Source organism: Podarcis bocagei, assembly GCF_964188305.1.
Source record: "Podarcis bocagei genome assembly, chromosome: Z".
NCBI lineage: Eukaryota > Metazoa > Chordata > Lepidosauria > Squamata > Lacertidae > Podarcis > Podarcis bocagei.
In genome coordinates, this window is record NC_138140.1 from 16,186,652 (window position 1) to 16,211,020 (window position 24,369).

At 44.3% G+C, this 24,369-nt stretch overlaps 2 protein-coding genes across 6 annotated transcripts in view; one reads left to right on the forward strand and one right to left on the reverse strand.

Annotated features, from left to right (window-relative positions):
* TTF1 (transcription termination factor 1) overlaps window positions 1-7,478 on the reverse strand; it is a 28,554-nt gene extending 21,076 nt beyond the window's left edge. The window contains exons 1-3 of one of the 2 annotated variants that reach the window (XM_081179193.1): window positions 7,400-7,475; window positions 1,254-1,430; window positions 585-624 (exon numbers count right to left, since the gene is read on the reverse strand). Coding sequence is in view for 1 of the 2 variants with exons in the window: in XM_081179192.1 (XP_081035318.1) it covers window positions 1,254-1,262 (9 nt within the window). In the remaining variant the exon portion in view is untranslated. Of the gene's footprint in view, window positions 1-584; window positions 625-1,253; window positions 1,431-7,399 lie in introns of both variants that reach the window. The other variant, XM_081179192.1, reaches the window with a different exon arrangement.
* LOC308578707 (putative helicase senataxin) overlaps window positions 2,466-24,369 on the forward strand; it is a 53,228-nt gene continuing 31,324 nt past the window's right edge. Inside the window, exons 1-6 of one of the 4 annotated variants that reach the window (XM_081179175.1) lie at window positions 2,466-2,653; window positions 7,227-7,404; window positions 16,306-16,474; window positions 17,154-17,263; window positions 19,335-19,554; window positions 20,545-20,664. In XM_081179175.1, coding sequence (XP_081035301.1) covers window positions 7,228-7,404; window positions 16,306-16,474; window positions 17,154-17,263; window positions 19,335-19,554; window positions 20,545-20,664 — 796 coding nt within the window. In that variant the 5' untranslated portion in view covers window positions 2,466-2,653; window position 7,227. Of the gene's footprint in view, window positions 2,654-7,226; window positions 7,405-16,305; window positions 16,475-17,153; window positions 17,264-19,334; window positions 19,555-20,544; window positions 20,665-21,743; window positions 22,064-22,144; window positions 22,301-24,369 lie in introns of those variants that run through there. The other 3 variants (XM_081179174.1, XM_081179176.1, XM_081179177.1) reach the window with 3 other exon arrangements.

A 24,369-nucleotide genomic window follows, 5' to 3' on the forward strand; every position in this document is an offset into this window, starting at 1 on the left:
GGACAGTGGACCGGTCCCCTGCTGAAAAAGTTTGCTGACCCCTGCAGTAAAACATTAACATTATCCTGGCAGATAGGAGAGAAGCCACACTCTCAAATGTCCGTGGTAGTCTGCCTCTTTCTGTGATATTTTTCTGGGTGGTCTTTGGCTAAGGGGTTGAGCATTGTTGAAAGTCTTTAAAGCGGCTTACAAACCTTTGCTCTGAGCCTCTCATCTCCTTGCAAGAAGGGGGGAACTCTGTCACACAACAGAAAATTAAAGATCTGCCTTGCTTTCACTGGATCTTGCCTCCATCCATTCTTCTCTCACTGATCATGGACTTAGGGGACTCAAGAGTCTGTTGGAGAATTGGGCAGCAAAAGCCAATCCCATTCCCCCCCCCCCTACAATACTAATATCAAACATCTCACACACAGATGAGGCCTTGCTGGTGGTGCCACCATTGAGGGTTGTCTGGTTGGTCCTGACTCATGACAGGGCCTTATCAGTGGTGGTTTCAGGTTTGTCATATGCCTTCTCTAGTGAGGCTAGTCTGTCTCCAATGTTATTAACTTTCAGGAGGAATTTGAAATTGTCAAGCTTACCCAGATATTTGGTGGCTGAAAAACACTGATCCTGGCAGTCCTGAAAACGGTGGATGAAATGCCATTTTAGAACTGTTTTAAGAGTTTGCTTTTTTAAAACTGTGGATGGGTTTCCCACCTTGGGCTCCTTTGGGATGGATGAGATGAAAATTTAATAAATAAAAACAAATAAATTGGCCCCGGCCAGCGTGACCAACAATCAGCGATAAACTGGTTAGAGCAAGCGTGCAATATGAATAAATGCAGTAAACAAAGGAGTAACCCACGTGGAAGCGCTTTAGGCACCTATAATACTAAATACTGTAAAGAAGAAGAAGAGTTTGGATTTGATACCCCGCTTCATCATTACCCGAAGGAGTCTCCAAGCGGCTAACATTCTCCTTTCCCTTCCTCCCCCACAACAAACACTCTGTGAGGTGAACAAGGCTGAGAGACTTCAGGGAAGTGTGACTAGCCCAAGGTCATCCAGCAGCTGCATGTGGAGGAGCGGAGACGAGAACCCGGTTCCCCAGATTAGGGAGTCTACCGCTCTTAATCACTACACCACACTGGCTCTCCAAAGCAATTAAGCATCCCTTCCTGCTTCGAAAACAGCATCCCGAGAACCCTAATTCCTCTTTACGAACTGGCCAGGCTACTGGAATGCGAGATAAACACACGAAAATATACCTGATGCATCTGCTTCTTCTTCGGTAACAGATCGAGGCAAAGCGGTCCAGCACACGCGCCACAGGCTCCACTTCCGGTTGTTTTTCACCGTTTCCTCCCCTCGGCGGAAGGAGCGTGTTGACTTGGAAAGGCTAGAGCGCCTCGGCCGAACTTTCGAAATACGTTCCATCCCCGCCCCTGCGAGTTGGTTGGAGAGAGGAATAAACATCTCCCGAGAGGAGAGGCGGGACGCGTCTTTTCGGGAGGCCAGGAGCTTGTGCTAAACATGGGTGGGTTGGATTGGGTTCTGAGCGGCTATTTTAAGCAGAGCGATGTGTGCGACATACCCAGAGCTCTTTAGATAAAGGGTGATGTTAGAAAGCGGACCCAGGTAAGAGGCCAAGGCTCAAGCATCTGCTAAGCTACGGTGATCACTGCGTGTGGTATTTGAGCCGGTTAGCTTCCCTTTCTCGAAGCCTCAGCCCACTTCACAGGGTTGTTGTTGCGTCTGTCTCTGTAATAGCGTTACACAGCAGAGAGAAATAAGCACAATAAAGCAGATGCAAACGAACTGCGCCCTTTTAAAACGAAGAGTGCCGCCAAATCAATGAGCGATCAAAAACAATTTAAAAAATACAGGCGCAACTAGAATTTCGCTGTGAGTTCAAGGCAGCACGTGGAGTTTTGTTTTCCTTTTCTCCTGGTGACGCGAAAAACTCTGCCGTCCAATCAGCGCCGGCCTAAGGTCCTGCGTTCCCGCCTCCCTTTCATTTGGCGCAACCTTCGCAGGGCGCGCAGGCGCCGTGCGTGCGGAGGCGAGCGAAGAGTTTTTGTGCGTGTGTGCTAACTATATATATATATATATGTGTGTGTGTGTGTGTACGTATATCTATATCGGACGCATCGTCTCCGGCAGTGAGAATGACCCGCCTACTGTTTTATAAGTCTATGCAAAATGAGTAATGAAGCAGAAGAGCGGCAAGCAGAAGAGCGGCAAGCCGAGTCTGAGGCGACTCTACTGCTTTTCCTAACTCTAGGGTTGCGGGAGGGGAGAAGAGCGGCAAACAGAGCCTGAGGCGACTCTAAGGTTTTTCTAATTCTAGGGTGGCGGGAGAGCGGGGAAAAGACTTTTTGAGCACGCGCGTTTGTGCTCTTGCCTCTCATTTACTTATCTACTACTGTGGGCGGAGCCAGGGAGGCGGGGCCAAGAGTCTAGAAAAAGGAGGTTCGGATGCCGGCTTGGTCTCTTTCGCTGGAGCGAGAGGCTTCCGTCGCGTGGTGGGCGGGGTCAGTGCCTGGCGGAACAGCTTGAGCGAGCGGAGAGAACGAGAGAGCGAGAGCCGGAGGCAGCAAGGTTGTCCGCGCCTACGGGCCGGCTGTGGCAGCCACGTTGCCTCACGGGCACCTGTCCGGAGCAGGAGGTGAGTGAGGCGAGGGGCTGGCGGTGTGTGGGAGGCTTATTAGGGGCTGCGGCGAAGGTGTGGGGAGGAGGGCAAGGAGTAATGCAGCAACTCAACAGTTGCTTATGGTTGCGGGGCTGGCACGGCTATTCCCCGCTTCAGGTACCCCCCGCAGCATCTCTCTGTCCCTCCAGTTCTGCATGTCAGAAAGTGCCTTTGCTGCATCCCTTTCCCCCCACTGTCAGGGGAGAGTCCCCGTGAAATGTGCGTGTAATTCGCATGTTACACTTAGGGTCGGTTCCGGGGGGTTCCTCGCGTTTCCGCGAAGTCTCTAAAAGACGGGAATTCTTGGGGTCGCTGCCGCTGCGCAGACAGCAAGGTGGAGGGCTGCTTACCGGGCTTTGGAAGAAGACGCGGGGGGTTCCCGGAGTTACTTGTGCAGCTGTATGTAGCCCCTCTTTCCTTATACGTGAAGTAACTTTAGCCCCTGAAGAGATACACATTATACATTTGTAGCATTGTTCTTTGCGGCAATTTGTAGCAATTCTATGCCAACGGTACAGTTTAGTACAGTCTAATGTTTTTTAAATAACATTTTTTTAAAGTTAAATATTGTTTTGGTTTGCAAAAGTACATGCATTGTCTTTTTCAGGTTGTAGGCTTTTTTACATTTGAAGTGAGACATTAATGTTGTATGCAGAATAAAGTTGGGGAAGAAGAGGGGGGAGAGGGGGTGGGTTGGGCATGGTAATGCTTGGTCTTTGTGTGTTGTTTTTATGTCGGCGTCGCTTGGGTACTGAGAGAAGTGGAGGGCAGGCATGGCTGGTTGTCTTTAGCGGGCTGCAGTGAGATTTGTTTGCCTGCGGGCATGGGGGGGATTGTTGGGTTGTTAGCCATATTGATTCATATGTTGTTGGTGGGTTCTTGTTGTTTTGTTGGGTACTGCCTGAGAATGTTGAGCTGTTGACTTCTTAGGTAAGCCTATGCTGAATCTCTCAACAGAACCATCTGGCAGTGGGTGCCTCCCCATATACATGGGTAGTGGGGTATCTAGTCATGCAGATATTATCACTGCCTGCTTTGTAAGACAGCAGAAATATTGTCAAGGCCACGGGAGGATTAACCCAGGGAACAGGTAATTAATGCGTTCCAAGAATGGGGATGAGGTGAGACAAGAGTTCTGTCCTTGCAGAAAATCCACAGAAAAATACAGCTGTAGTGTGTCCAAGTGCTGCACCTCTGCTGTCAGGATCTGACCATTTTGCCATCCAGAGGGGAGTCTCGGGCTACTGAAAGAGTTTATCTGCTTTCCTTTGCTCTTTACATTCCTCATTCTCTGAATAAAATCCATTTAAGAAACAAGCTTGGTGTCCTTTATTGCCTACTTGAATCAAGAAAACCTTGGCCAGTTTGCCAGTACAGTAGCACTGTGGCAGAGCAACTGCTTTGCATTCAGAAGGTCCCAGGTTCAATCCTCAGCATCCCCAGGTAAAGCTGGGGAAGTGCCCTGTCTGAAACCCTGATGAGTTGCTGCTGATGGACCAATGGTCTTGTCATGGTATGTGGCAGGTTTCTATGCTCCTATGCTGATGTGTTCTGCAAAAGTTGAGTTTATCTATCAATTATAACTTCATAACGATTTATAAAGTGCCTAAAACCTAAACATTGGATGATGATTTAAATAGGGTTACCAGATGTCCCCTGACAGTCCCCGGATTTTCAAATCTGTCCCCGGACAAATTCTGTCCCTGGAATGTCCCCAGATTTGCAAATCTGTCCCCGGAAAATGTGGCAGCGGCAGCCTGAGCAGCCTGGAGCCAGCCTGATAGCGCAGTTGGCTCTGGCTGGCTTCAGGAGCTGCCCGCTGCCGTGATGCCTGCCATTTTTCCTCGCTGGAAGTCCCCATATGATGTGTATTGTGCACAACACATCATATGGGGACTTCCGGAGAGGAAAAATGGTGGGCGCCATGGCAGCGGGCAGCAAGCAGCTCCTGAAGTCAACCAGAGCCAACTGCGCTACCAGGCTGGCTCTGGGCTGCTGAGGCTGCCACCGCCACTGCCTAAGTGGAACCAGGGACATCAGGTGGTACAGATCCCCTGCCCCTGCCCTCTTTGTTCTGACTGATCGGGGGAGGGTCAGGAGTTGTGGTTGGCCGTTGCCAAGTTTTTTAAAAAAAACTCTGCACATTTATGTTTCACAGGGTGCGAAAGAAGGGCTTTGCACCTTGCCTGGCAGGGAAACCATGTGCCTTGTGCCCCTCCTGGGCAACAGCCGCCCGCCCATGACTCCCGAGCCTCCCCCAAACAAAGGGGGAAAGGGGCAGGAGATTAAGGAAGGCTCAGGTGTCACAGGTGGGTGGCGCGCCGTTGCCCAGTTTTTTTTAAAAAAAACCCCTGTGCATTTATGTTTCACAGGGTGCGAAAGAAAGGCTTTGCTCCTTTATACAATATGCATGTGTGCTTGGGCCCAGGGTCTTTTGCCTCACCATCCCGACTACTGACTCCCTGTTGCTACTCAGCTTCAAAAATGTGTCCCCAGATTCACTGAAAAAATTCTGGTAACCATAGATTAAAAAGAACGAATCATGCCCATACACTTAGTCTTAAAAAATACAGTACCTACCCATAAGGAAGAGTAAGGAAGTCAAAAGGAGATGCAGATACAGAGTTATGGCTTGGGATAAGAATTCTGCTGTTTAAATAATGGCAATGCATGAAAGGTGTAGTTGTAGTGTCCCTGCACCTAGGCTGTGGAATTCCCTGATAATATTTAGGATGAACCATTAGCACTTTGTTTCAAATGCCTGCATTGAACATAGCCAAATTCATAATTTTATCACTCGGTTCCTTTGTTACGGCATATCACTCTACAGGTGCTTGCTTTTATGCTGTTTTACAGATGTGACTGCCACCTTGTTGATTTGTGCGGTATGCCTGTAAAATAAATGTATTGGGAGGTAGCAGGTTACAAAGAACAGGAAAGAAGTGAGTCAGGGACAGTAGTATTAGGAAGTAATCTTGTGAGTAAGCAAAGAAAAAAATGAATTTGGCAGAGTGAAAGCAAATGGGAAGAAACCAAAGTAACAAATTTGGCTCATCTGCTTTAATGTGTATTTGGGGTAGACATTTATATTTTATTATGAGGAAATTTTAATTGCCTTAAAGCAAGATTATCCAAAGGGATGCGGGTGGCACTGTGGGTAAAACCTCAGTGCTTAGGACTTGCTGATCGTAAGGTCAGCGGTTCGAATCCCCGCGGCGGGGTGAGCTCCCGTCGTTTGGTCCCAGCTCCTGCCCACCTAGCAGTTCGAAAGCACCCCTAAGTGCAAGTAGATAAATAGGTACCGCTTTCTAGCGGAAAGGTAAACGGCGTTTCCGTGTGCTGCGCTGGTGCTGGCTCGCCAGCTGCAGCTTCGTCACGCTGGCCATGTGACCCGGAAGTGTCTTCGGACAGCGCCAGCTCCCGGCCTCTTAAGCGAGATGAGCGCGCAACCCTAGAGTCAGACACGACTGGCCTGTACGGGCAGGGGTACCTTTACCTTTAAGATTATCCAAGAAGCAGTGAACAGTTTGTGTATTAAGGTTCCATAACTAAAGCTGAAGTTTGGGCACCCCTTCACTTGTGATCTTGTGCAGTTGATTTATCACTCCAAATTTATAAGCTGCTTCTCCTCCCCAAAAGGAAGCTTTGGAGCTAAAACATTAACCAAACTACTGGACATAATAGCAGTTAATATTCATTGTAAAACTTCCTTAAATTGCATTGCAAAGGCCTTGGCAAATATTAATAAAAGTGTTAATATTCCTCCTGAGCGCAAACTAGGGTGTGAGACTGCCTGGTTTGTCCTGGGAGCACAACAGGTTGCCAGCACAGAGTTGTGCATTTCTTTTCAAGTGTTGGCAGATTCCTTGCTCATTTTGGCCCTGGATGGGTTTTTTTTGGGGGGGGGTGCGCATAATGGTCATGACTGAATGAATACCATCAAATCAATTTACATATTAATGTTTGGCAAAATAAACAGCTGATGTACCATTCTTAAGCATCTTTAGTTCAGGGCCACCGTGATGGTCACCAGAGTGCTTATCTCTTCCCCATTTCTGAAAACCAACCACAACTCTGACGCAGGGAGCCATCTATTTTGGGCAAATATTTATGCTTTAACATAACCTATGTTGTGCTGCCTTGTCAGGCAGGAAGCTGGGAGATAGATGTATGTGGGGAGTGTGTGTTGGTAAAAGTTACATTGACACATTAAGTCATTCAGTCACAAAATATTGATAGTTATTGTATGTACAGATGTGAACCTGTATAGGGGAGCTTCCCCCTGAGGTAGCTCAGGAGGGGCTGTAGCTCAGTGATGGAGCTGCACCCACTTTGCATGCAGACAGTACAAGGTTCAGTCCCCAGTATTTCCAAGTAGGGCTTGGAATTGCCCCCTGTTGGGCTGATTTGGCAAGCTCATTTATGTTCTTATGCCAGGCTTGGTATAAGGCAACCTTCTGTGTTACTGAACTTGGCTCAGGTCATTTCTGTGTTCATATTTTTAAATAATTAAAACAATAATTTATCTTATTTTTGTGTTTATCTGCAGAATGGAGACGTGCTGTTGGTGCACCCCTATTGATTCGGTTGTCACCACCTTAAAGAACTATGCCCATTCTTTACTGCCTCCAGAAAGATTTGCTGCAGCCAACGAAGACCTTTGTTACTGTTTGGAGTGTGTGGATGAGTATCATAAAGTGAAGGATGAGTTGCCATGCTTACATGAGGTAATTTGCTTTCATTTATAGGCCACCATATCCTGGCTGTGTTGGGGTTAACAGATGACAGAGACAGTCAAAGCAGATTTAGGTAGGCAGAAGACCATAGAATCATAGAATCATAGAGTTGGAAGAGACCACAAGGGCCATCGAGTCCAACCCCCTGCCAAGCAGGAAACACCATCAGAGCACTCCTGACATATGGTTGTCAAGCCTCTGCTTAAAGACCTCCAAAGAAGGAGACTCCACCACACTCCTTGGCAGCAAATTCCACTGTCGAACAGCTCTTACTGTCGGGAAGTTCTTCCTAATGTTTAGGTGGAATCTTCTTTCTTGAAGTTTGGATCCATTGCTCCGTGTCCGCTTCTCTGGAGCAGCAGAAAACAACCTTTCTCCCTCCTCTATGTGACATCCTTTTATATATTTGAACATGGCTATCATATCACCCCTTAACCTCCTCTTCTCCAGGCTAGTTATTGGTTTAGAGATGGGGAGCACAATTCACCTGGTGGGAGAGATGGGCAGTGATGTTGTCAGGTGACTCATTTCCCCCTGCCCTATGTGATGAGCAGCACTTTAAAGTGCCAACAACAAAATGTTGGGGCTGCCAAACAAATCTCTATCTATCTTCCAAATGCTGAACACTGCTTTCAGCTCTAAGTTAGTCACTCATGCCCATTAATTTAACGGGGACCAGCTCAGATCGAATACAATCCACTGTAGTGGTTTTGAAGTTGAATTCACAAGGTGGCTGCAGCAACTATGAAAGTAAATTATCTGCAGTTGATTTACTTTGGAACTGAGTCTTTCTTTGTGTAAAATAAAAGTGGTCTGCAAATCCTTTTCTTTGCCTTGTTGCTCTGTTTCTATGTCCTTAAAAATAAAGTCCTTTGTTCCTCTAGTTCTGAAAACAAATTTCAGATTAACCGTTGCTGTTTAGACTTTCAGGTGGTGTTCACTGCTTGTTTTGTCTCTTTCCTTTGGTGTAACTCAAAATCTGAATTGCACAGAGAATGATCTAACAAAGTCTATACAAGTGTTTTTACCAGCTGCAGACTTGGGAGGGTACACCCCCCACCCAGATTTTTTCTTACCTCTGTTGTGTCCTTCTGTTTTATACTTTTGTATCCTGTTGTAATTAAACTCTAGTTCCCATTTATGGTATATACGGAAGACAGCCCTGGGTCTTTTGACCCTTTAATTAGTTCTCTTTTCTCTCCTATAAAAACTATGCAAGACGCTTTCTTTTAAAGTTTAAATAACAAACAATGTTTACTTTAGTGTACTTGCCGTTGCAGATTAAAATATACAATGCAGGTGGATGTTTCTTAAATTGCTAATACAGCTTACATAGGTTACACTGCCACAGACTAACATCAAGGCAGACAGTAGCACAACATAACATACCTGATGCTGTAACAGTTAGGACTGTTCTACTAACTGTCATAGAGTTCTACAGCTCTTGCAATTAACCCTTTACATATGCATATTGAACCCTTAGGAAGAGTTTTTGCTCATTACATTCTGACATGTCACTCTTTTTTGCTCTTCTTTTTTGAATAACTTTTTACTAGGCTTTGGAATAATACATGATGCATATAAATAGACAAAGTCATCACATGTCATTTGTTTATCACAAAAATAGCATAATGTGCAGTAATATCTACAACATATGATTCATCATTAGTGGTCAGTGTATAGTTTATTGGTTCGTGAATTGGTTAAAACAAAAGCAAAGGGGAAACAGTACAGAGTAGAGTTAAAAAATATTTAACATTGTATTGCCAAACATCCAGTCAGGAGCCCTTGCGGTTGTGCTTAGATCACCGCATTTTTCGCTCCATAAGACGCTCCTGACCATAAGACGCACCTAGTTTTTAGAGGAGAAAAGCAAGGAAAAAAATATTCTGTGCAGAGCATGTAAGCGGCTCTCGCTTTTCTTGCTTTAAACCCTTCCGTCCCTCCTCCCTCTTCGCTGAGAAGCCAGCAGAGCAAGCTGCGCAGCTCTCGCTGAAGCCAGCAGAGCAAGAGCGAGAGCTGCGCAGCGCCTCTTGTTCTGCTGGCTTCCGAGCAAAGCGGGAGGAGGGACGAAAGGGAGCCCTTACAAGGGAGCGTTGAGCAGAGCCTGGCAGCGGCTCTTGCTGGCTTTTCCAGGAGGTGTGGGAAGGGACAGAGGGCAGCCCGTCAATCCCTTCTCCCTCCTCGGGGAAAAGCCCCCAAAAGCTGTACACACGCTCTGTGCGGCTCTTTAAAGGGAGCGCTGAGCAGAGCCTCCTGCTTGCATTCACTCCATAAGACGCACACACATTTCCCCTTACCTTTTAGGAGGGAAAAAGTGTGTCTTATGGAGCAAAAAATATGGTAAGTATCATGCTACTTTTACATTATCAATGAAACAATAAAAAGTTTTGGTGTACAGTGGTTCCTTGGGATGCGAACGGGATCCATTCTGGAGCCCCGTTCGCATCCTGAACAGAGCGTAAGACGCGATAGCGCATCTGCGCGGGTCACGTTTTGCCGCTTTTGCGCATGCGTGTGATGTCATTCTGAGCGTCTGTGCATGCATGAGTGGCGAAACGCAGAAGTAACGCGCTCCGTTACTTCCGGGTCGCCGCGGAGCGCAACCCGAAAGCGCTCAACCTGAAGCACATTCAATCCAAGGTATGACTGTATTGACGAATTTGGGAGGGGGAGTTCAAAGTGAAGATGATTACATTTAAATTTAAATTGTAAGTGTACTTATTTAGTCCGTATTTCTTGGTCCGATAGTGGTATACAATCATACCTCATATTACGTTTGCTTCATGATACGTTTTTTCAGGTTGCGTCCTGCAGTGACCCAGAAGTACTGGAGAGGGTTATCTCCAGGTTTTGCCACTTGCACATGCGCAGACGTGCAAAATGACGTCACGCACATGTGCAGAAGCGGCAAATCACAACCCCCTCACATGCGCAGACATGCCGGTGCGGGTTGCATTCTATTCATGTTGTGAACGGGCCTCCAGAACGGATCCTGTTCGCAACCAGAGGTACCACTGTATTTCTGTTACAAAAGTCACATAACTGGTATAGACCTTCTGCTCTCTATCTGGCCACATAAAATTGTCAAGAAGTGTTGTGAAATTGTGGGTGGGAGGCAAGGGCTGCCAGAGGGGACAGTGCTGGAGTTAGGAGTCCTGCCTTCTCTTTCCATGCATTAAGAATGGTTTGTGTGGATCAAATATGAACTTTTGGGCCAGAGCCCAAACCTGAGCCTAAGCTGCCCGCTCCAGAGCCGAACCAGAAACAGCCCAGGTTGTCTGTGCCAGACCCCAGAGCACAAGCCAGAGCCCAGGCTGCCACAGCCAGAGCCCGAAACTGAGCTCAGACCATCTGCACCAGAGACTGAGCACAAACCAGAGTCCAGACCAACTACGCGAGAGCCCAAACATAAACCCAAGCCTCCGTGCACAAAAAAGTAAATACAATAAAATAAAACCAACCCCCCCCCCCGAAACCTGGACAATTGCTGTAACTTGTAAAAATCTCCCTTGATGGGGATGTAGGCTCCCCAAAAGAGGACATGTATAGGATTTCCTGGGCATACGGCAACCCTACAAATTGATGCCATTGTTTTGAGGTATCATCTAAAATAAAAGGGATGGCATGTTTTACATGGTTAGCAATAAAATACAGTATCAAGTTTGGGATGCCCCTGCCTCCTTCTACTGGGAGTTTGGCATTTATTCTGGTTTGGTGTTTTTTTTTCCTTCACTTTTCTTGAGTGAGATCCAAGTGGGTTAGTGATTGGAATAGAAATGGCAGTTTTGGTAGAATCACCATTTTTACCATTTCTAATTTCTCTAGGATAAAATGGGGTTTATTCTATTGTGTGTGTTTTTGTCAAATTCTGAATTGTCCACAGATATCCACAGGAGGATATTTTGTCAATAGAGTCTGTTAAGGTTTCTTGTTATAATTATTCCTAAATAGCTAAGCTTTGTGTGAGAGAGTCTATCTAATGCCTGTGAGTTTTGTGAAAGCTTTTTGTTAGGGTGGTACACTGAAGCATAAATCTTCAGATTTTGAGAATTTAACATGCAGACCTGATTGTGTTGCAAAGCTGTGAAGCTTTCAAAATATTGCTGCTCCTGTCTTCAAGGTCAGGTGTCATTATCATTAAATCATCAGCAAATAGTCCAGTCGTATAGTTTTGTTTTCCAATTAGGACTTCCTTGACACCTGGTGTTGTTCTGAAGTATATAGCTAATGGTTCTAAAGCTAGGATGAACAGAAAAGGGAGAGATTGGACAGCCTTGCATTGTTCTTTGAATCCCCACTAAGGATGAATTTATATTATTTATTTCTACTGTAGTGGAAGCTTCAGAGTATATTTGTTTCAAAATTTGTATGAATTTGGGGCCAAATTGCATTTTAGAAAGGACTGCCTGCAAGTAGTCACATTTCAGACATTCAAAGGCCTTGAGGATGTCTGAGGCCATTACTACCAGTGGGAAGGTTGTCTGTCTACTATGTAGACAGCTTTTTGATAGGTCCGGTGATGTTTCAATGGAGGACAAAACCAGCTTGGTCTCGGGCTTAGTCTGGGGCTATTAGTTTGTGTAACAATGTCTTAATTCTGTTGACTAGCACTCATGTAAAAATTTCATAATCAGAAAGATTGGCTAAAAAGATTCTACTTTTTGGTGGTCTTTAAATGGTTTTGGGATAGCTATAATCTTGGTGTGGTGCCATATTTTGTTGATAGATGCTCCTCTCATTAGGTCATTAAATAAGAGGCCCATATATGATGATAATGTTTCTTTGAATTGTTTATAAAGCTCAAGAGCTTAGAAGTGAAGCCACCAGGTCCTGGGGCTTTATGTGGTTTCAGTTTTTTAAGAACATTGTCAATTTCTTCTAGGGAAATGGGGCTATCTAAAAAGTTTTCTCATGAGTTAGTGAGGTTATAGGTAAGTTTTCTAATAATTGTGGATATCTTTTGGGGGATTATGAGGTATATAATTTAGAATAAGAGGAGGGGGTAGATGCCTTTAAAAGAGATTGTTTTAGTGCCTTTTAAGTATTGTTTCATATATAAGAGGTTGACCAGTGTACTACTATTTCCAGTGAGCTTATTTCTCATCTCTTTTGTTAAATTACGTTGAGGAGGTGTTTTGACTATGATTCCAGAGGGTGGCAGCAGGATACTGTCTTTTGTGGCATTAGCTACCCCTCCCAGTTTGGTGTCACCTGCAAATTGAATAAGCATGCTCTCAATTCAAGCCATTTATAAATATATTGAGCAACTGTTCCAGGAGAGAACCCTTCAGCACCCCACTTGTCACTTTTTTCCAGGAATAGAAGGAACCTTGAGTAAGTACTCTTTGGATTTGGTCAATTAATCAGCTACAAATCCACCTAACAGTTACCCCATCTACCCCATATTTTACTAGCTTCTCCACAAGAATATTATGTGACACTTTGTCAAAAGCTTTACAGAAAGCAAGATACACTACATCAAGAGCATTCTATTAATCCTCCAAGCTTGTACCTCTATTAAAATAAGAGAGATTCGTCTGGCATGACTTGTTCTTAAGAAACTAATGCTGGTCTTGGTAATCACAGCATTCTTTTTTAACTGTTCACAGACTGGCTGTTTAATTATCTGTTCAAAGGCCTTTCTTGGAATCAATGTCAAGCTGTCTGGTTGGTAGTTACTGACTGGTCAGTATTTTTTTCCCTTTTTGAAGATGGTGACAATATTTGCCCTCCTCCACCGTGGGTGCAGCTCATTGGGCCCTGTGAGTCTGAATTCATTTAAAGTAGCTAGGTGTTCTTTTACCACCTCTTTTCCTGTCTGGGGCTTCAGCTCTCTTCTTGCATCCCCCCCTCTTTTTTATGCTATGCATAATTTTATATACTTCTGCCATCTTTTCTCTAAACTAAAAAGTCCCAAATTTTGCATCCTTTCTTCATAAGGGAATTGCTCCATCACCTTGATCACTTTAGTTGTCATTGTCTGAGCATTTTCCAACTCCGCAGTATGAGAATTTGAGCTGAGACAACCAGAACTGTGCACAGTATCCCAAATGTGGCTGCACTGTAGATTTGTTTTTATGTGCTTGGATTTTTCTTTCTCATGTAATAGACGATTTCCAGAGAGGTTGCCATGTTAATTTATTGCAGCCTAAACAACAAATTCAAGGGACGCGGGTGGCGCTGTGGGTAAAACCTCAGTGCTTAGGACTTGCTGATCGTAAGGTCGGCGGTTTGAATCGCCGCGGCGGGGTGAGCTCCCGTCGTTCGGTCCCAGCTCCTGCCCACCTAGCAGTTTGAAAGCACCCCTAAGTGCAAGTAGATAAATAGGGACCGCTTTATAGCGGGAAGGTAAACGGCGTTTCCGTGTGCTGCGCTGGTGCTGGCTCGCCAGCTGCAGCTTCGTCACGCTGGCCACGTGACCCGGAAGTGTCTTCGGATGGTGCCGGCTCTCAGCCTCTTAAGCGAGATGAGCGCGCAACCCTAGAGTCGGACATGACTGGCCCGTACGGGCCGGGGTACCTTTACCTTTTTTAAACAACAAATTTCTTGGTCTTTAGGTGCCATAAGGCATTGAGGGTTATTGATGCAGTTTTTGTATTTCTTGTATCTGCCAGCATTTCGCATTTCTGTTGTATTGCTTCCTTTTCTGCGTGACTTAAAACTTACACATCCTTTCAGCATTACTTAGCCTTGTCAGTGGCCCCGACTTATAAAATGACCTGTTATCTTTTGCCCTGACCTTCCAGAAACAGGGCCATATAATCTTTTCTGAAAACTGGCACAGCACAGTGGAGAACTATAAACAGTCATTGATAATTCAAGTGTGGCTGAAAACTAAAAATGACCAAGGATATGTTTTGGCTTGCTCCTGAATACAATCAATGTACAACACTATTTGCTAATCCTGAGCTCCATCCTGCTTTGACCCTCCATTTGCAACATTTATGTGCTCCCATAACTTTTAAATCTATTTTCTTAATTAAAAAATCTCCCCTGCAGCTACCAGTTGGATCACTGGTCTCTGTAGCTCAGTATTGTGTACACCAACCAGCAGCTGCTCTCCAGGGTTTTAGACAGGGAGTTTCTCCCAGCCCTGCCTGGAGATGCCACTGGGGATTGAACCTGGAACCTTCTGCATGCAAAGCAGCTGCTCTAGCCCTGATCTGCAGGCCCTCAGTCTGGACCTCTTTGGGGTGGAATCCGCATGTATTTGCGGGTGAGGGAAGCAAAGGTTTATAAGGAATCATGGAGACACATGGTAGGAATGGGCAAAAGCTGAGTTTAGAAACTTGGTTTACATACAGGGCTGTCCCTCCTGATTTCTCTCAGCCTCAGTTTTCAGATGTGGGAAAATACAGGATAGGGGGGCTAGGCTTTTGGCCCAGCTATGGAACCAGCTAGGGACGCGGGTGGCGCTGTGGGTAAAACCTCAGTGCCTAGGACTTGCCGATCGTATGGTCGGCGGTTCGAATCCCCGCGGCGGGGTGAGCTCCCATTGCTCGGTCCCTGCTCCTGCCCACCTAGCAGTTCGAAAGCACCCCTAAGTGCAAGTAGATAAATAGGTACCGCTTTATAGCGGGAAGGTAAACGGCGTTTCCGTGTGCTGCACTGGTGCTGGCTCACCAGAGCAGCTTCGTCACGCTGGCCACGTGACCCGGAAGTGTCTCTGGACAGCGCTGGCCCCCGGCCTCTTAAGTGAGATGGGCGCACAACCCTAGAGTCTGTCAAGACTGGCCCGTATGGGCAGGGATACCTTTACCTTTACCTATGGAACCAGCTATGGAATAATAGCCCAGTGTCAAGAAGATACATGGCTGAGGTGATTCCTGTTAAGCATCACCAGTCTCCTCAAAATACATAGGAAATCTTGAGACAGTCTTTAGACAGTCAGGAATTTGAGGTTATAGAGAACAAATGTGTTTTTGGGTTGCTGGGGAATAAAAAAATAGGTTGTGCTCCTGCATTGAAACTCACTTAACTTTTGACCTTTTGAATTTATATGACCTAACATCCATGTGAGAAAAAAGTTGCCAGAGACACCAACAAACTAAATTCCAGCTTAATTTCAAATTAAACGTCCAAATCACAACAATTTATAGCAATTTTATCTTCTTCTTTTTTGCAGCCTGTGCAGATACGTTCCTTGCCTGTATGTTTCTATTAGCATTAACAGCTGGGCTAACTGGCTTCAAAACTGCTCAAAATAAAAACAAATTAAAACAGACCACAGAGCTCAAGGACAAGTAGCTTTGCCCATTGCCATCTTCTCCATTTTATTTCCTTTGTTCTCTGGTGAAGCGCAAACAAAAATATTTTAACTTTTAGTTACTGTTTTTCACCCGATTAATTTTTCCTGGGTTTCCTACACTGGACTGATTTATGCTAATTTACACCTGAGATTGTACAAATCTATTTCTTGAACTCCTGTTATGAATAGGTAACTGTTATTTTTTTCTTTTTCTCCATTACTTGGAAAGACAAGGGGCAGAATTGTCTGAAGGATATGTAATTTTACATAATGTAGTTTTGATTTCATTTATGCTATATCATTGTGAGTTATACTTCCATATCCTGGAATGCAGTCATTGTTTGTGATACATTAAAAAAAATAAAATCCTTTCCGGTTGCTACTACTTGCCCATTTAAGCCTTTTAAATAGAGATCTTTCCCAGTCTGTTTCTCCTTTGGAATTGTTTTTAGATCTTTTAAGTGTTTCATTGCATCCATGTCTGGTGATCTGGGACCCTTTTGGGATGAAGAGTGGGAATGTTTTAAAATAAATAATAATCTGTAGATTCTATTTTCAGCTAGCATCTTTTTAGGGCAGCAGAGTTAGTTACTGCAATCTCTGTTCTAGAATTCTGTAGTTAATTTATTTTCTAATTACAGAGCCTGTGGAATCTTGAAACCACTCGTCTTATTGCCCATTTTGAGAAATTGCTGGGCTGTGATGAGGGGGGAAAGGTGCAATGCCTGGATTCTGACATCGAGAAAAAACTTAGAGTGCCATTGTTGGAAATACTGAAATACCCCTACCTGTTGCTTCATAAACGACTCAGTGAGTATCTTGAGGCACCTGAACTTGATCTGGTTCTCCCTTGCATAGTAGCTACAGATTTTGAAAGCAGCTACTGAAACAGGTTGTGTCAAATCACTTAATGGTTGCATTCTCAGGATACGCCAGGAGATGGTATGTTGACTGGGCTTTTTTGAACTATTTTGCTCCTCAGAAAATCTTGTACACAAAATTCTTATTACTATATTATGTATATTCTGTTGCCATCACAAGTGATCAGAAATTGTGGCCTGGGTGGTGTTGCTCACTTGACTTCCTCAAGGCATGCATCCCTGCTGTTTACTAAGAACAGGAGGGTAGAATTCTTTTTGTTGCAGGAACCTGTGTATTAACTTTGCTGGAAGGACAAGCTGTGGGTTTGTTTTGGCCCAGCCATTTAGTAACAAGGTGCCTATGGAAGGTTTACCAAATCTCTCCTTTGTATGTGGGGGGGGGGCGTGTTTCATGAAAATGCCAGACAGGTATCTCCCTTAAGAAGCTTTATAGGATAAAATCCTCTGCATAGTGTTGATCTGAACACTATACAGAGGGTTCCACCGAGTCCATTCCTGTTCTATGAATCTTTGAAAATGGCTTTCATCTTATGCAAGGATCATTTCCCTTCAAATTATGGTTATTCCAGCAGCCCTGACACTTTGTGTTCTCTTTTTTTGAATTGTAGGCATGCTGTTTGTGGATGCTATTTGCAAAATGGAGGCAATCAACTACCCCTGCCAGGTGCTTGGGAAACACCCAGGGGTCTATTTGCTCATGGTACACCCTAATGAAACGGTGAGCTGCTTTAATTGTCTTCTACATTTTCAGTTTTGCTTCCCAGGCTTAAATGTAGGATTAAGCTGCCTTAACCATTGGTCAAATGAAAGAAAGTCCTTATGCATAGACTTGTAGAGTTGGAAGGGACTCCAAGCGTCACCTAGTCCAACCCCCTGCAATGCAGCAATTTCAGCTAAAGCATCCATGACAGGTGGACATCCAATCTGTTTAAAAACCTCACTGCTAGAAAGTTCTTCCTTATGTTTAGTCAGAATCTCATTTCTTGTGAATTGAAGTCATTGGTACAAGTTCTCCAAGCAGGAGAAAACAAGCTTGCTCCAGCTCCCACATGACAGCCCCTAAGATATTTGAATAGGACTATCATCTCTCCTGTCTCCTCTTGTCCAAGCTAAACATACCCAGCTACTTCAACCACTCCTTATAAGGCTTGATTTCCAGACCCTTGATCATCTTGGTTGCCCTCTGTATACATTTCAGCTTGTCAATATCCTTTTTAAATTGTGGTGCCCAGAACTGGACACAATATTCCAGTTGTAGTCTAACTAAGGGAGAATAGAGATGTGCCTGTACTTCCCTTGAATTGAACACTACACTTCTGTTGATGTAGTCTAGAACAGTATTCCCTCTTTGTTCTGCTGAATCACAGTACTGACTCATGTTAAACTCGTGGTCTACTAAGACCCCTAGATATGTACCACTAGCAAGCCAGGTGTCCTTCCATCATATATTTGTGCAGCTGGTTCTTCCTGCCTAAAGTGCAGGAAGAACCTTACACTTGTCCCTACTGAAATTCATTTTGGAAGTTTGGACCCAGTTCTCCAATCTGTTAAGGTCCTCTTGAATTTTGATTCTTTTTAAGTGGCATTAACTACCCTTCCCAGTTTGGTGTCATCTGCAAATTGGATGAGCAGCCCCTCAATTCTTTCTTCCAATTCATTTATAAAGACATTGAACAACAAGCCCAGGACAGAACTCTGTGACACCCTATTTGTCACTTCTTTCCAGAATGATGAGGAACCATTATTGAGCACTCTTTGAGTTCAGTTATTCAGCCTGCTGCAAATCCACCTAACTGATACCTTGTCCAGCCCACATTTTATCAGCTTCTTCACAAGTATATAATGGGAGACTTTGTCAAAAGCCTGACACAAATCTGTGTTATTCAAATTACATTAACAAGTTTGAGAAAACAACAGTTCCAACAATACTTTCCTTCATAGTTCTAGGAAATAACAAACAAGCTGTTTTGTGTTTTATATATTAATAGAAACACCTTGAACTTGGCCTGGTAACAAACCAACAGGTTGGTCTGTGAGCATGTGTGTTATATGCTGACAAGGTCTCACACCTGTCAGCAGCCATGATGCACCATTCTGCACTAACAGCAGCACAAGGAAAGCCCGACACAGAGCACATTGCATTAATGCAATATTGAGGCAGCCAAACCTTTATAGGAAGCTTGTTCTTTTCATCAGGCTGAGGGCCTGGCAACAGAAATCTTTGCCTGGTTAAGACCCTTGGGGGGGCTACCCTGTGTGAGAAGAAATAAACAAACTTAACTTTTGTAAGTATCTCTGAATTCTCTTTTGGCTAAAGGGTGAGGTGTAAAAAAAGACTTGTATCTAACTTCTACTTAGAAGAGATTCATTGATGTTAACAGTCTAAGTTAGTCATGCCCATCAATTTCAATGGGCCTGCTCTGCATAGGACTGACACTGGATTCAACCTAAAGTAACATCCTAGTTGTTCTATGCTGTTATTAACACAGTTCTATTTTTAGTGATTCCACCCAGGTTTTTTATTTGTTTTTGATAGGTGGTTGTTAAAATATCCCTGTCCCTCATTTTCTGGGATGATTGGTAAGTGAGGAGGCTGTGGAGAAGTCCACGGCCTTCAAGTAAGTTTTCCCTGAAACATATCTACACTGTCTGGTTTGGAATGTGAACCTTTAGGTTAGACTTGGTAACAGTTGTCTTTCACACCAACTTGGCTTCTGCTCCACTTTCCATAACAATGACTGCTCTGATTCCTTACCATAGTAATTAATAATGTCCCTTCAAACCCACAGATCCGTCGATGGGCCATTATGACAGCCAAGAGTCTGGGAAAGGTGGACAGGGACGATTACTATGACATACAGGAAGTGCTAAATTGCTTGCTCAGAGTTATAGAGCTGAACCTCTTTGAAAACGCTTATGTTTATAACCCCACAACAGTTGAGAAGGGTAATCTCATCTTGTTGCCTGACCACCTGTACGATATTACCAGTTACAAAAACTACTGGCTAGGTGAGTAGAAGCAGCTGAGATGGTCTGAAGGGTAAAGGGATTTGGCATGCCCCATTCCACTGGGCATGGTAGCATTGTGGTACAGCAGGAATAGCTAAACTTTTTTTCTCCTTTTGGTAAGAGCCACATTGGCTCATAACGAATGCTCGGAGGGCCTCATGCTAGCAGTGCTCCCAAAACGGGTACGGGGTGAAAGTGGGTGCGACCTCCATAAACACAGCCTCTGCCTCTGTCCCTCCCTAACACACACACACACACACACACACACACACACGAAGCTACCTTACGCTGACTGACCATTGATCTATCCAGCTAATAGTTCACATTGACAGGGGCAGCATCTATCTCCAGGGGGTGTATTCCAGCCCTCATCCATGAAATCAGGTGCCAAAATAAACCTATTAGCCTTCTCTCCCCACACCCAGCTCATCTCTGGCCTTCCAGATGTTTCTGGAGTATGTTTCTCATCCTCTTATTTTTTGACATGCCAGCTGGGGCTGATGGGAGTTGTATACCGATAACACGTGAAGGGCCACAGGTTTGCCAACCCTCCTTTAAGGTGTTGCCAGGCTCCTTTTCCTCCTGTTCCATTTAGAATTAAAACTTTGCTTCCTTATTGACTTTGTGGCGCTTAACAGTTGTATATATCATTATTTTTAATTAAACCATCCCATCCATGTATGTGCAACCTTGCTAAATTCTAAAATGTAGGTTCCTATCCCAAGGGATGGGTAATGTAAAGCAGGGATAGCTAACATGGTGCTCCTCATATGTTGCTGGACTCCACCTCCTTAAGCCCCAGTCAATATGGCCTATTGCCAGGGATGGTGTGTTCCCAAACTCTGGAGGACACAAACAGTCTAAAATTTGAGAGGACTGCAAGCAGGCACAATTACATTAAGTAGGTTTTAGTTTGTTTATGGATTAAGATTGGGAGTTAAGGCAATGCCCAGTGACAGTTTCTGAACTTTCTAATTTTCATTGTTGTAGGTATATGTATGGTGCTGCTGGTGCTGGATGAGCAAGCCATGGATTCATTGTTGCTTGGCCCAAACAAACAGAACGACTTTATGCAATGCATAATAAACACCCTTAAGAAAGACTCGGATGGTAATTAATTAATAATCTTTTAGGGCAGTGATAAAAGTAAATTAAAAATAGTCTGAATAGCCATAAAACTTGTATGTCAAATAAATTATTTAATGTTCAAATGCTATAGTGCATGATGGCTGATCACTAGTTTCTATGCTTATAAAAAACAGCCCTCAAATGTCACTGAAGTTTTGTTTTTCTTATGTGTTTTGCAGTTATTAGGTGAGATCTAACTAAGTCATAGTTTAGACACATTGGTTAATGAAAGTTCATTGATTTCATTGGTGTCTAGATTATTAACTGAAGTTTGATATCACCAAATGGGTTTTAGGGGGTTTCTTTTTGGAGAATTAGGTGTCATTTCTTCTGAGGAGGAACAGAAATCTGTTTGGATGCACCTTATATCCAACTGAAATTGCATAAATTGATATCTGTAACTTGCCTTCCTTTATCCATAATACTACTGTTTTGGTTGCTACATGAGAAATTCAGTTTAAAAACATCACACACACACACACCCCATGTGCTTTGGCTCACATTTACCTACAATGTAATATCTTCTTTCAGCATAGTTGATAAAGTCATTAGGTTTGCAGACCTTTATTACAGTATTACTGTTGTTTGCTGATAAGCGCTGTTGTGTTGAATGGCATTTTCCTGCAGCAGAGAGGGAATCCTCACATGGATTGTCCCGTCCCCCCCATTCCACACTTGCTCCACAGGCAGGAATATGTAGATTAGACAGATCTTACCTCAGTGGGACAGCATTGCTTCCTTTCCTTCCTGCCTTGCTACTGTGCAGGCCCAGGTCGCAGCTCTACGCTGCTGCCGTTTGCTGCTTGAGAAGAAGCTTTCCTTTCATAGAATCATAGAGTTGGAAGAGACCACAAGGGCCATCGAGTCCAACCCCCTGCCAAGCAGGAAACACCATCAGAGCACTCCTGACATATGGTTGTCAAGCCTCTGCTTAAAGACCTCCAAAGAAGGAGACTCCACCACACTCCTTGGCAGCAAATTCCACTGTTGAACAGCTCTTACTGAGGCACATTTAATTACAGAATTCAACAACAAAAAGGTATGAGTCGTCTCTGAGAGCTCGCAGCCTCCATTTTTGGCCAATTTCTCAGATGAGGAGGCCGGAGGAGCAGAGGCTACCCGCAGCAGTGGGGTGGTTTCCCTTGGTGTACCCTCAAGCTTGCCAAGAACTGCATCAGAGGCTGCAGAGGAACAGCCAGCAGAGAAAGCTGAGGCTTTGTAGCAGCTGCTGGGCCTTGCATCACCCCGTCATTTAGTGATTGACAGCACAACACTCCACACTGAGTTCTGTCAGTGAATCCGGCAGGCATTGGCCCAGGATGCAGGAGCTGGTTTAGTCCCAGTCCCTCAGATGGCATTTCTTGGCCCTCCAGTGCCCAAGGTACTTCAGGTTTTGGCGGGAAATAGGGCCTCACGCTTGTTTTCTGCTGAGAGTTTTGCCCACCTGTTGAAGATCCTAAAGATAGATAACTGTGCCCAAGAACACAGGAGCTGGTGGTGGCGGCAGCAGCAGCGGCAAAGGGAGTGTCCAAAGTAAGGACTGTTTCAGTCCTTCAACCCTTTTGGCACCTTTTCCATCTGTTCTCAGTACCTGGGGATAGTCACTCCTCAGGCCCAGGTAGGCCCAGGTCCTAAAAGGTTTTATACCTTTCAACTTGAGACTATGACTAAATGCTGAGTTCCCCACCGTACCTCTGTATGTTCGATACAGTGGGTATAATGACAGCCAAGGACGCAGATGAATTTCCTAGAATTCGGATGATAATAAGACTCCATTTGACCTTCCGGTGGTGCCTATGGCCGCGGAGACAGTAGAAGCTAGCGGTACCAGTGATATGGGCAGAGATTCCAGCCCTGGCAAATAGCAGAAGCAGTTCTCACCCAGTTCTAGAGAGACTGGACAGAATCAGCAGGGAGGCAAGAAGTTAACTTAGTCCTGACTAGAGATGTAAAATTTCCAGAAATTTTGAAGCCATGAGAAAAAAAATGTTTTTTCCTCTTTTTCCCCAGAAAAAAAATGAAGGTTTTTTTTGGGGGGGGGATTAAAAGTTCAATGTGTAGTTTTACAAATTGCGTGAAACACTGAGTAGGTAAAAGTATTGTGCTTGCAATAAACCATGTAACCACCCCCTTTCCCCCAAAAGCAACAAAAAAAGCAAGAAACCATCAATATAAAAAATAATCAGATTTTACCCTTAGCACCAACAGCAAATAAAGTTAAGATCCACTTTAATATTTAAACTCCATAGAAGATCTACCCTTTGAGTAGTGCTTTTTTAAAAAACAAAAAAGGTGTGTGGAATATTCAAACTATATCAAACTTTTTTTCTTCAATTTTCCTAGAAAAAAACAGCTTCAGAAAAAAGTGGGGGGACGGACACTGGGGTTTCCTCCCCAATTCCCCCCCCAGGCCTTCCCATCTCTACTCCTGACTCCCTAAGCTTCCAGTTTAGTTCATCTGTAACAGTTCTTCTCCTGCTGCAAGGATATAACAACAGATCAGTGGGTTCTACAAACCACAAGGCAAGGGGATATTCAAGACTTTACCCACTTACCTCACAACCACTTTGTCATTCCTCCCATGTCCAAAAAGGAGAAAACGCTATGTGGTCCTTGCAGCCATTCAGCTGATAATCCATCAATGCCATAGAGCCCATGCCCTGCTACTCGATAATCTTCATAGTCCCAAAGGAGGAGGAGGAAGATTTCAGGGCCATATTGAATTTGAAGAGGGTGAACAGGCACATCTCTCAGACACTGATGCAGCAAGTGACACATTGTTCAACTGGGTGGAAAACTACCTTGCATCTATCACTGAAGAACATGTATTAGGTGCATCCACCAGGGAGGATTGGCAATAAAAGATATTAAGGATGTTAGTAGAATAAGTCAGTGCATATTCTTATTTGGAAAGTATTAGTTAGCTTGAACATGCTTAGATTAGAAAACTATATAGATCAAAATTTGGAATATCGAAAGAATGTCTCTTTGATTGGCTTAGAGATTAACCTGATGTTACTGTCCTGATGGAATGTTAGTTATGTAAAAAAAAAAGGGGGGGGGTTATTATGTAAAATGACCTGTAGGAAAATCTTGACCAGCATGTCATGTCATGGCTGGTGTAGAATGGGCCATGTGGAACTGGTTATATACTTAGCGCAATGTAAGCGGTGTATGGAGAAGTATAAAAGCTGTCTTGAAACCTGTGATTAGCACAGTACCCACTATTCTATGGGATTGTCCTTTACTGCAGCAAATTTAATAAAAAGTATTGTCTTGCTGGAATTGGTTCACTGAGGTCCAGCTCTGAGGGCCTTCTGGTGCTTCCCTCACTGTGAGAATTGAGGTTACAGGGAACCAGGCAGAGGGCCTTCTCAGTAGTGGAACCCACCCTGTGGAATGCTCTCCCATCAGATGTCAAGGGAATAAACAACTTTCCAACCTTTAGAAGACATCTGAAGGCAGCCCTGTTTAGGGAAGTTTTAAATGTTTGGTGTTTTGTTTTATTTTTAATATTCTGTTGGGAACCGCCCAGAGTGGCTGGGGAAGCCCAGCCAGATGGGCGGGGTATTGATTGATTGAGTTCCTTACCTGGGAATGAACCTGAGGAATGTTCGAGCAGCTTTGGTACATCCTATCCGAGTATCCCCACCCCCCGGGCATGGAAATGTGACATTGGAGCACCAG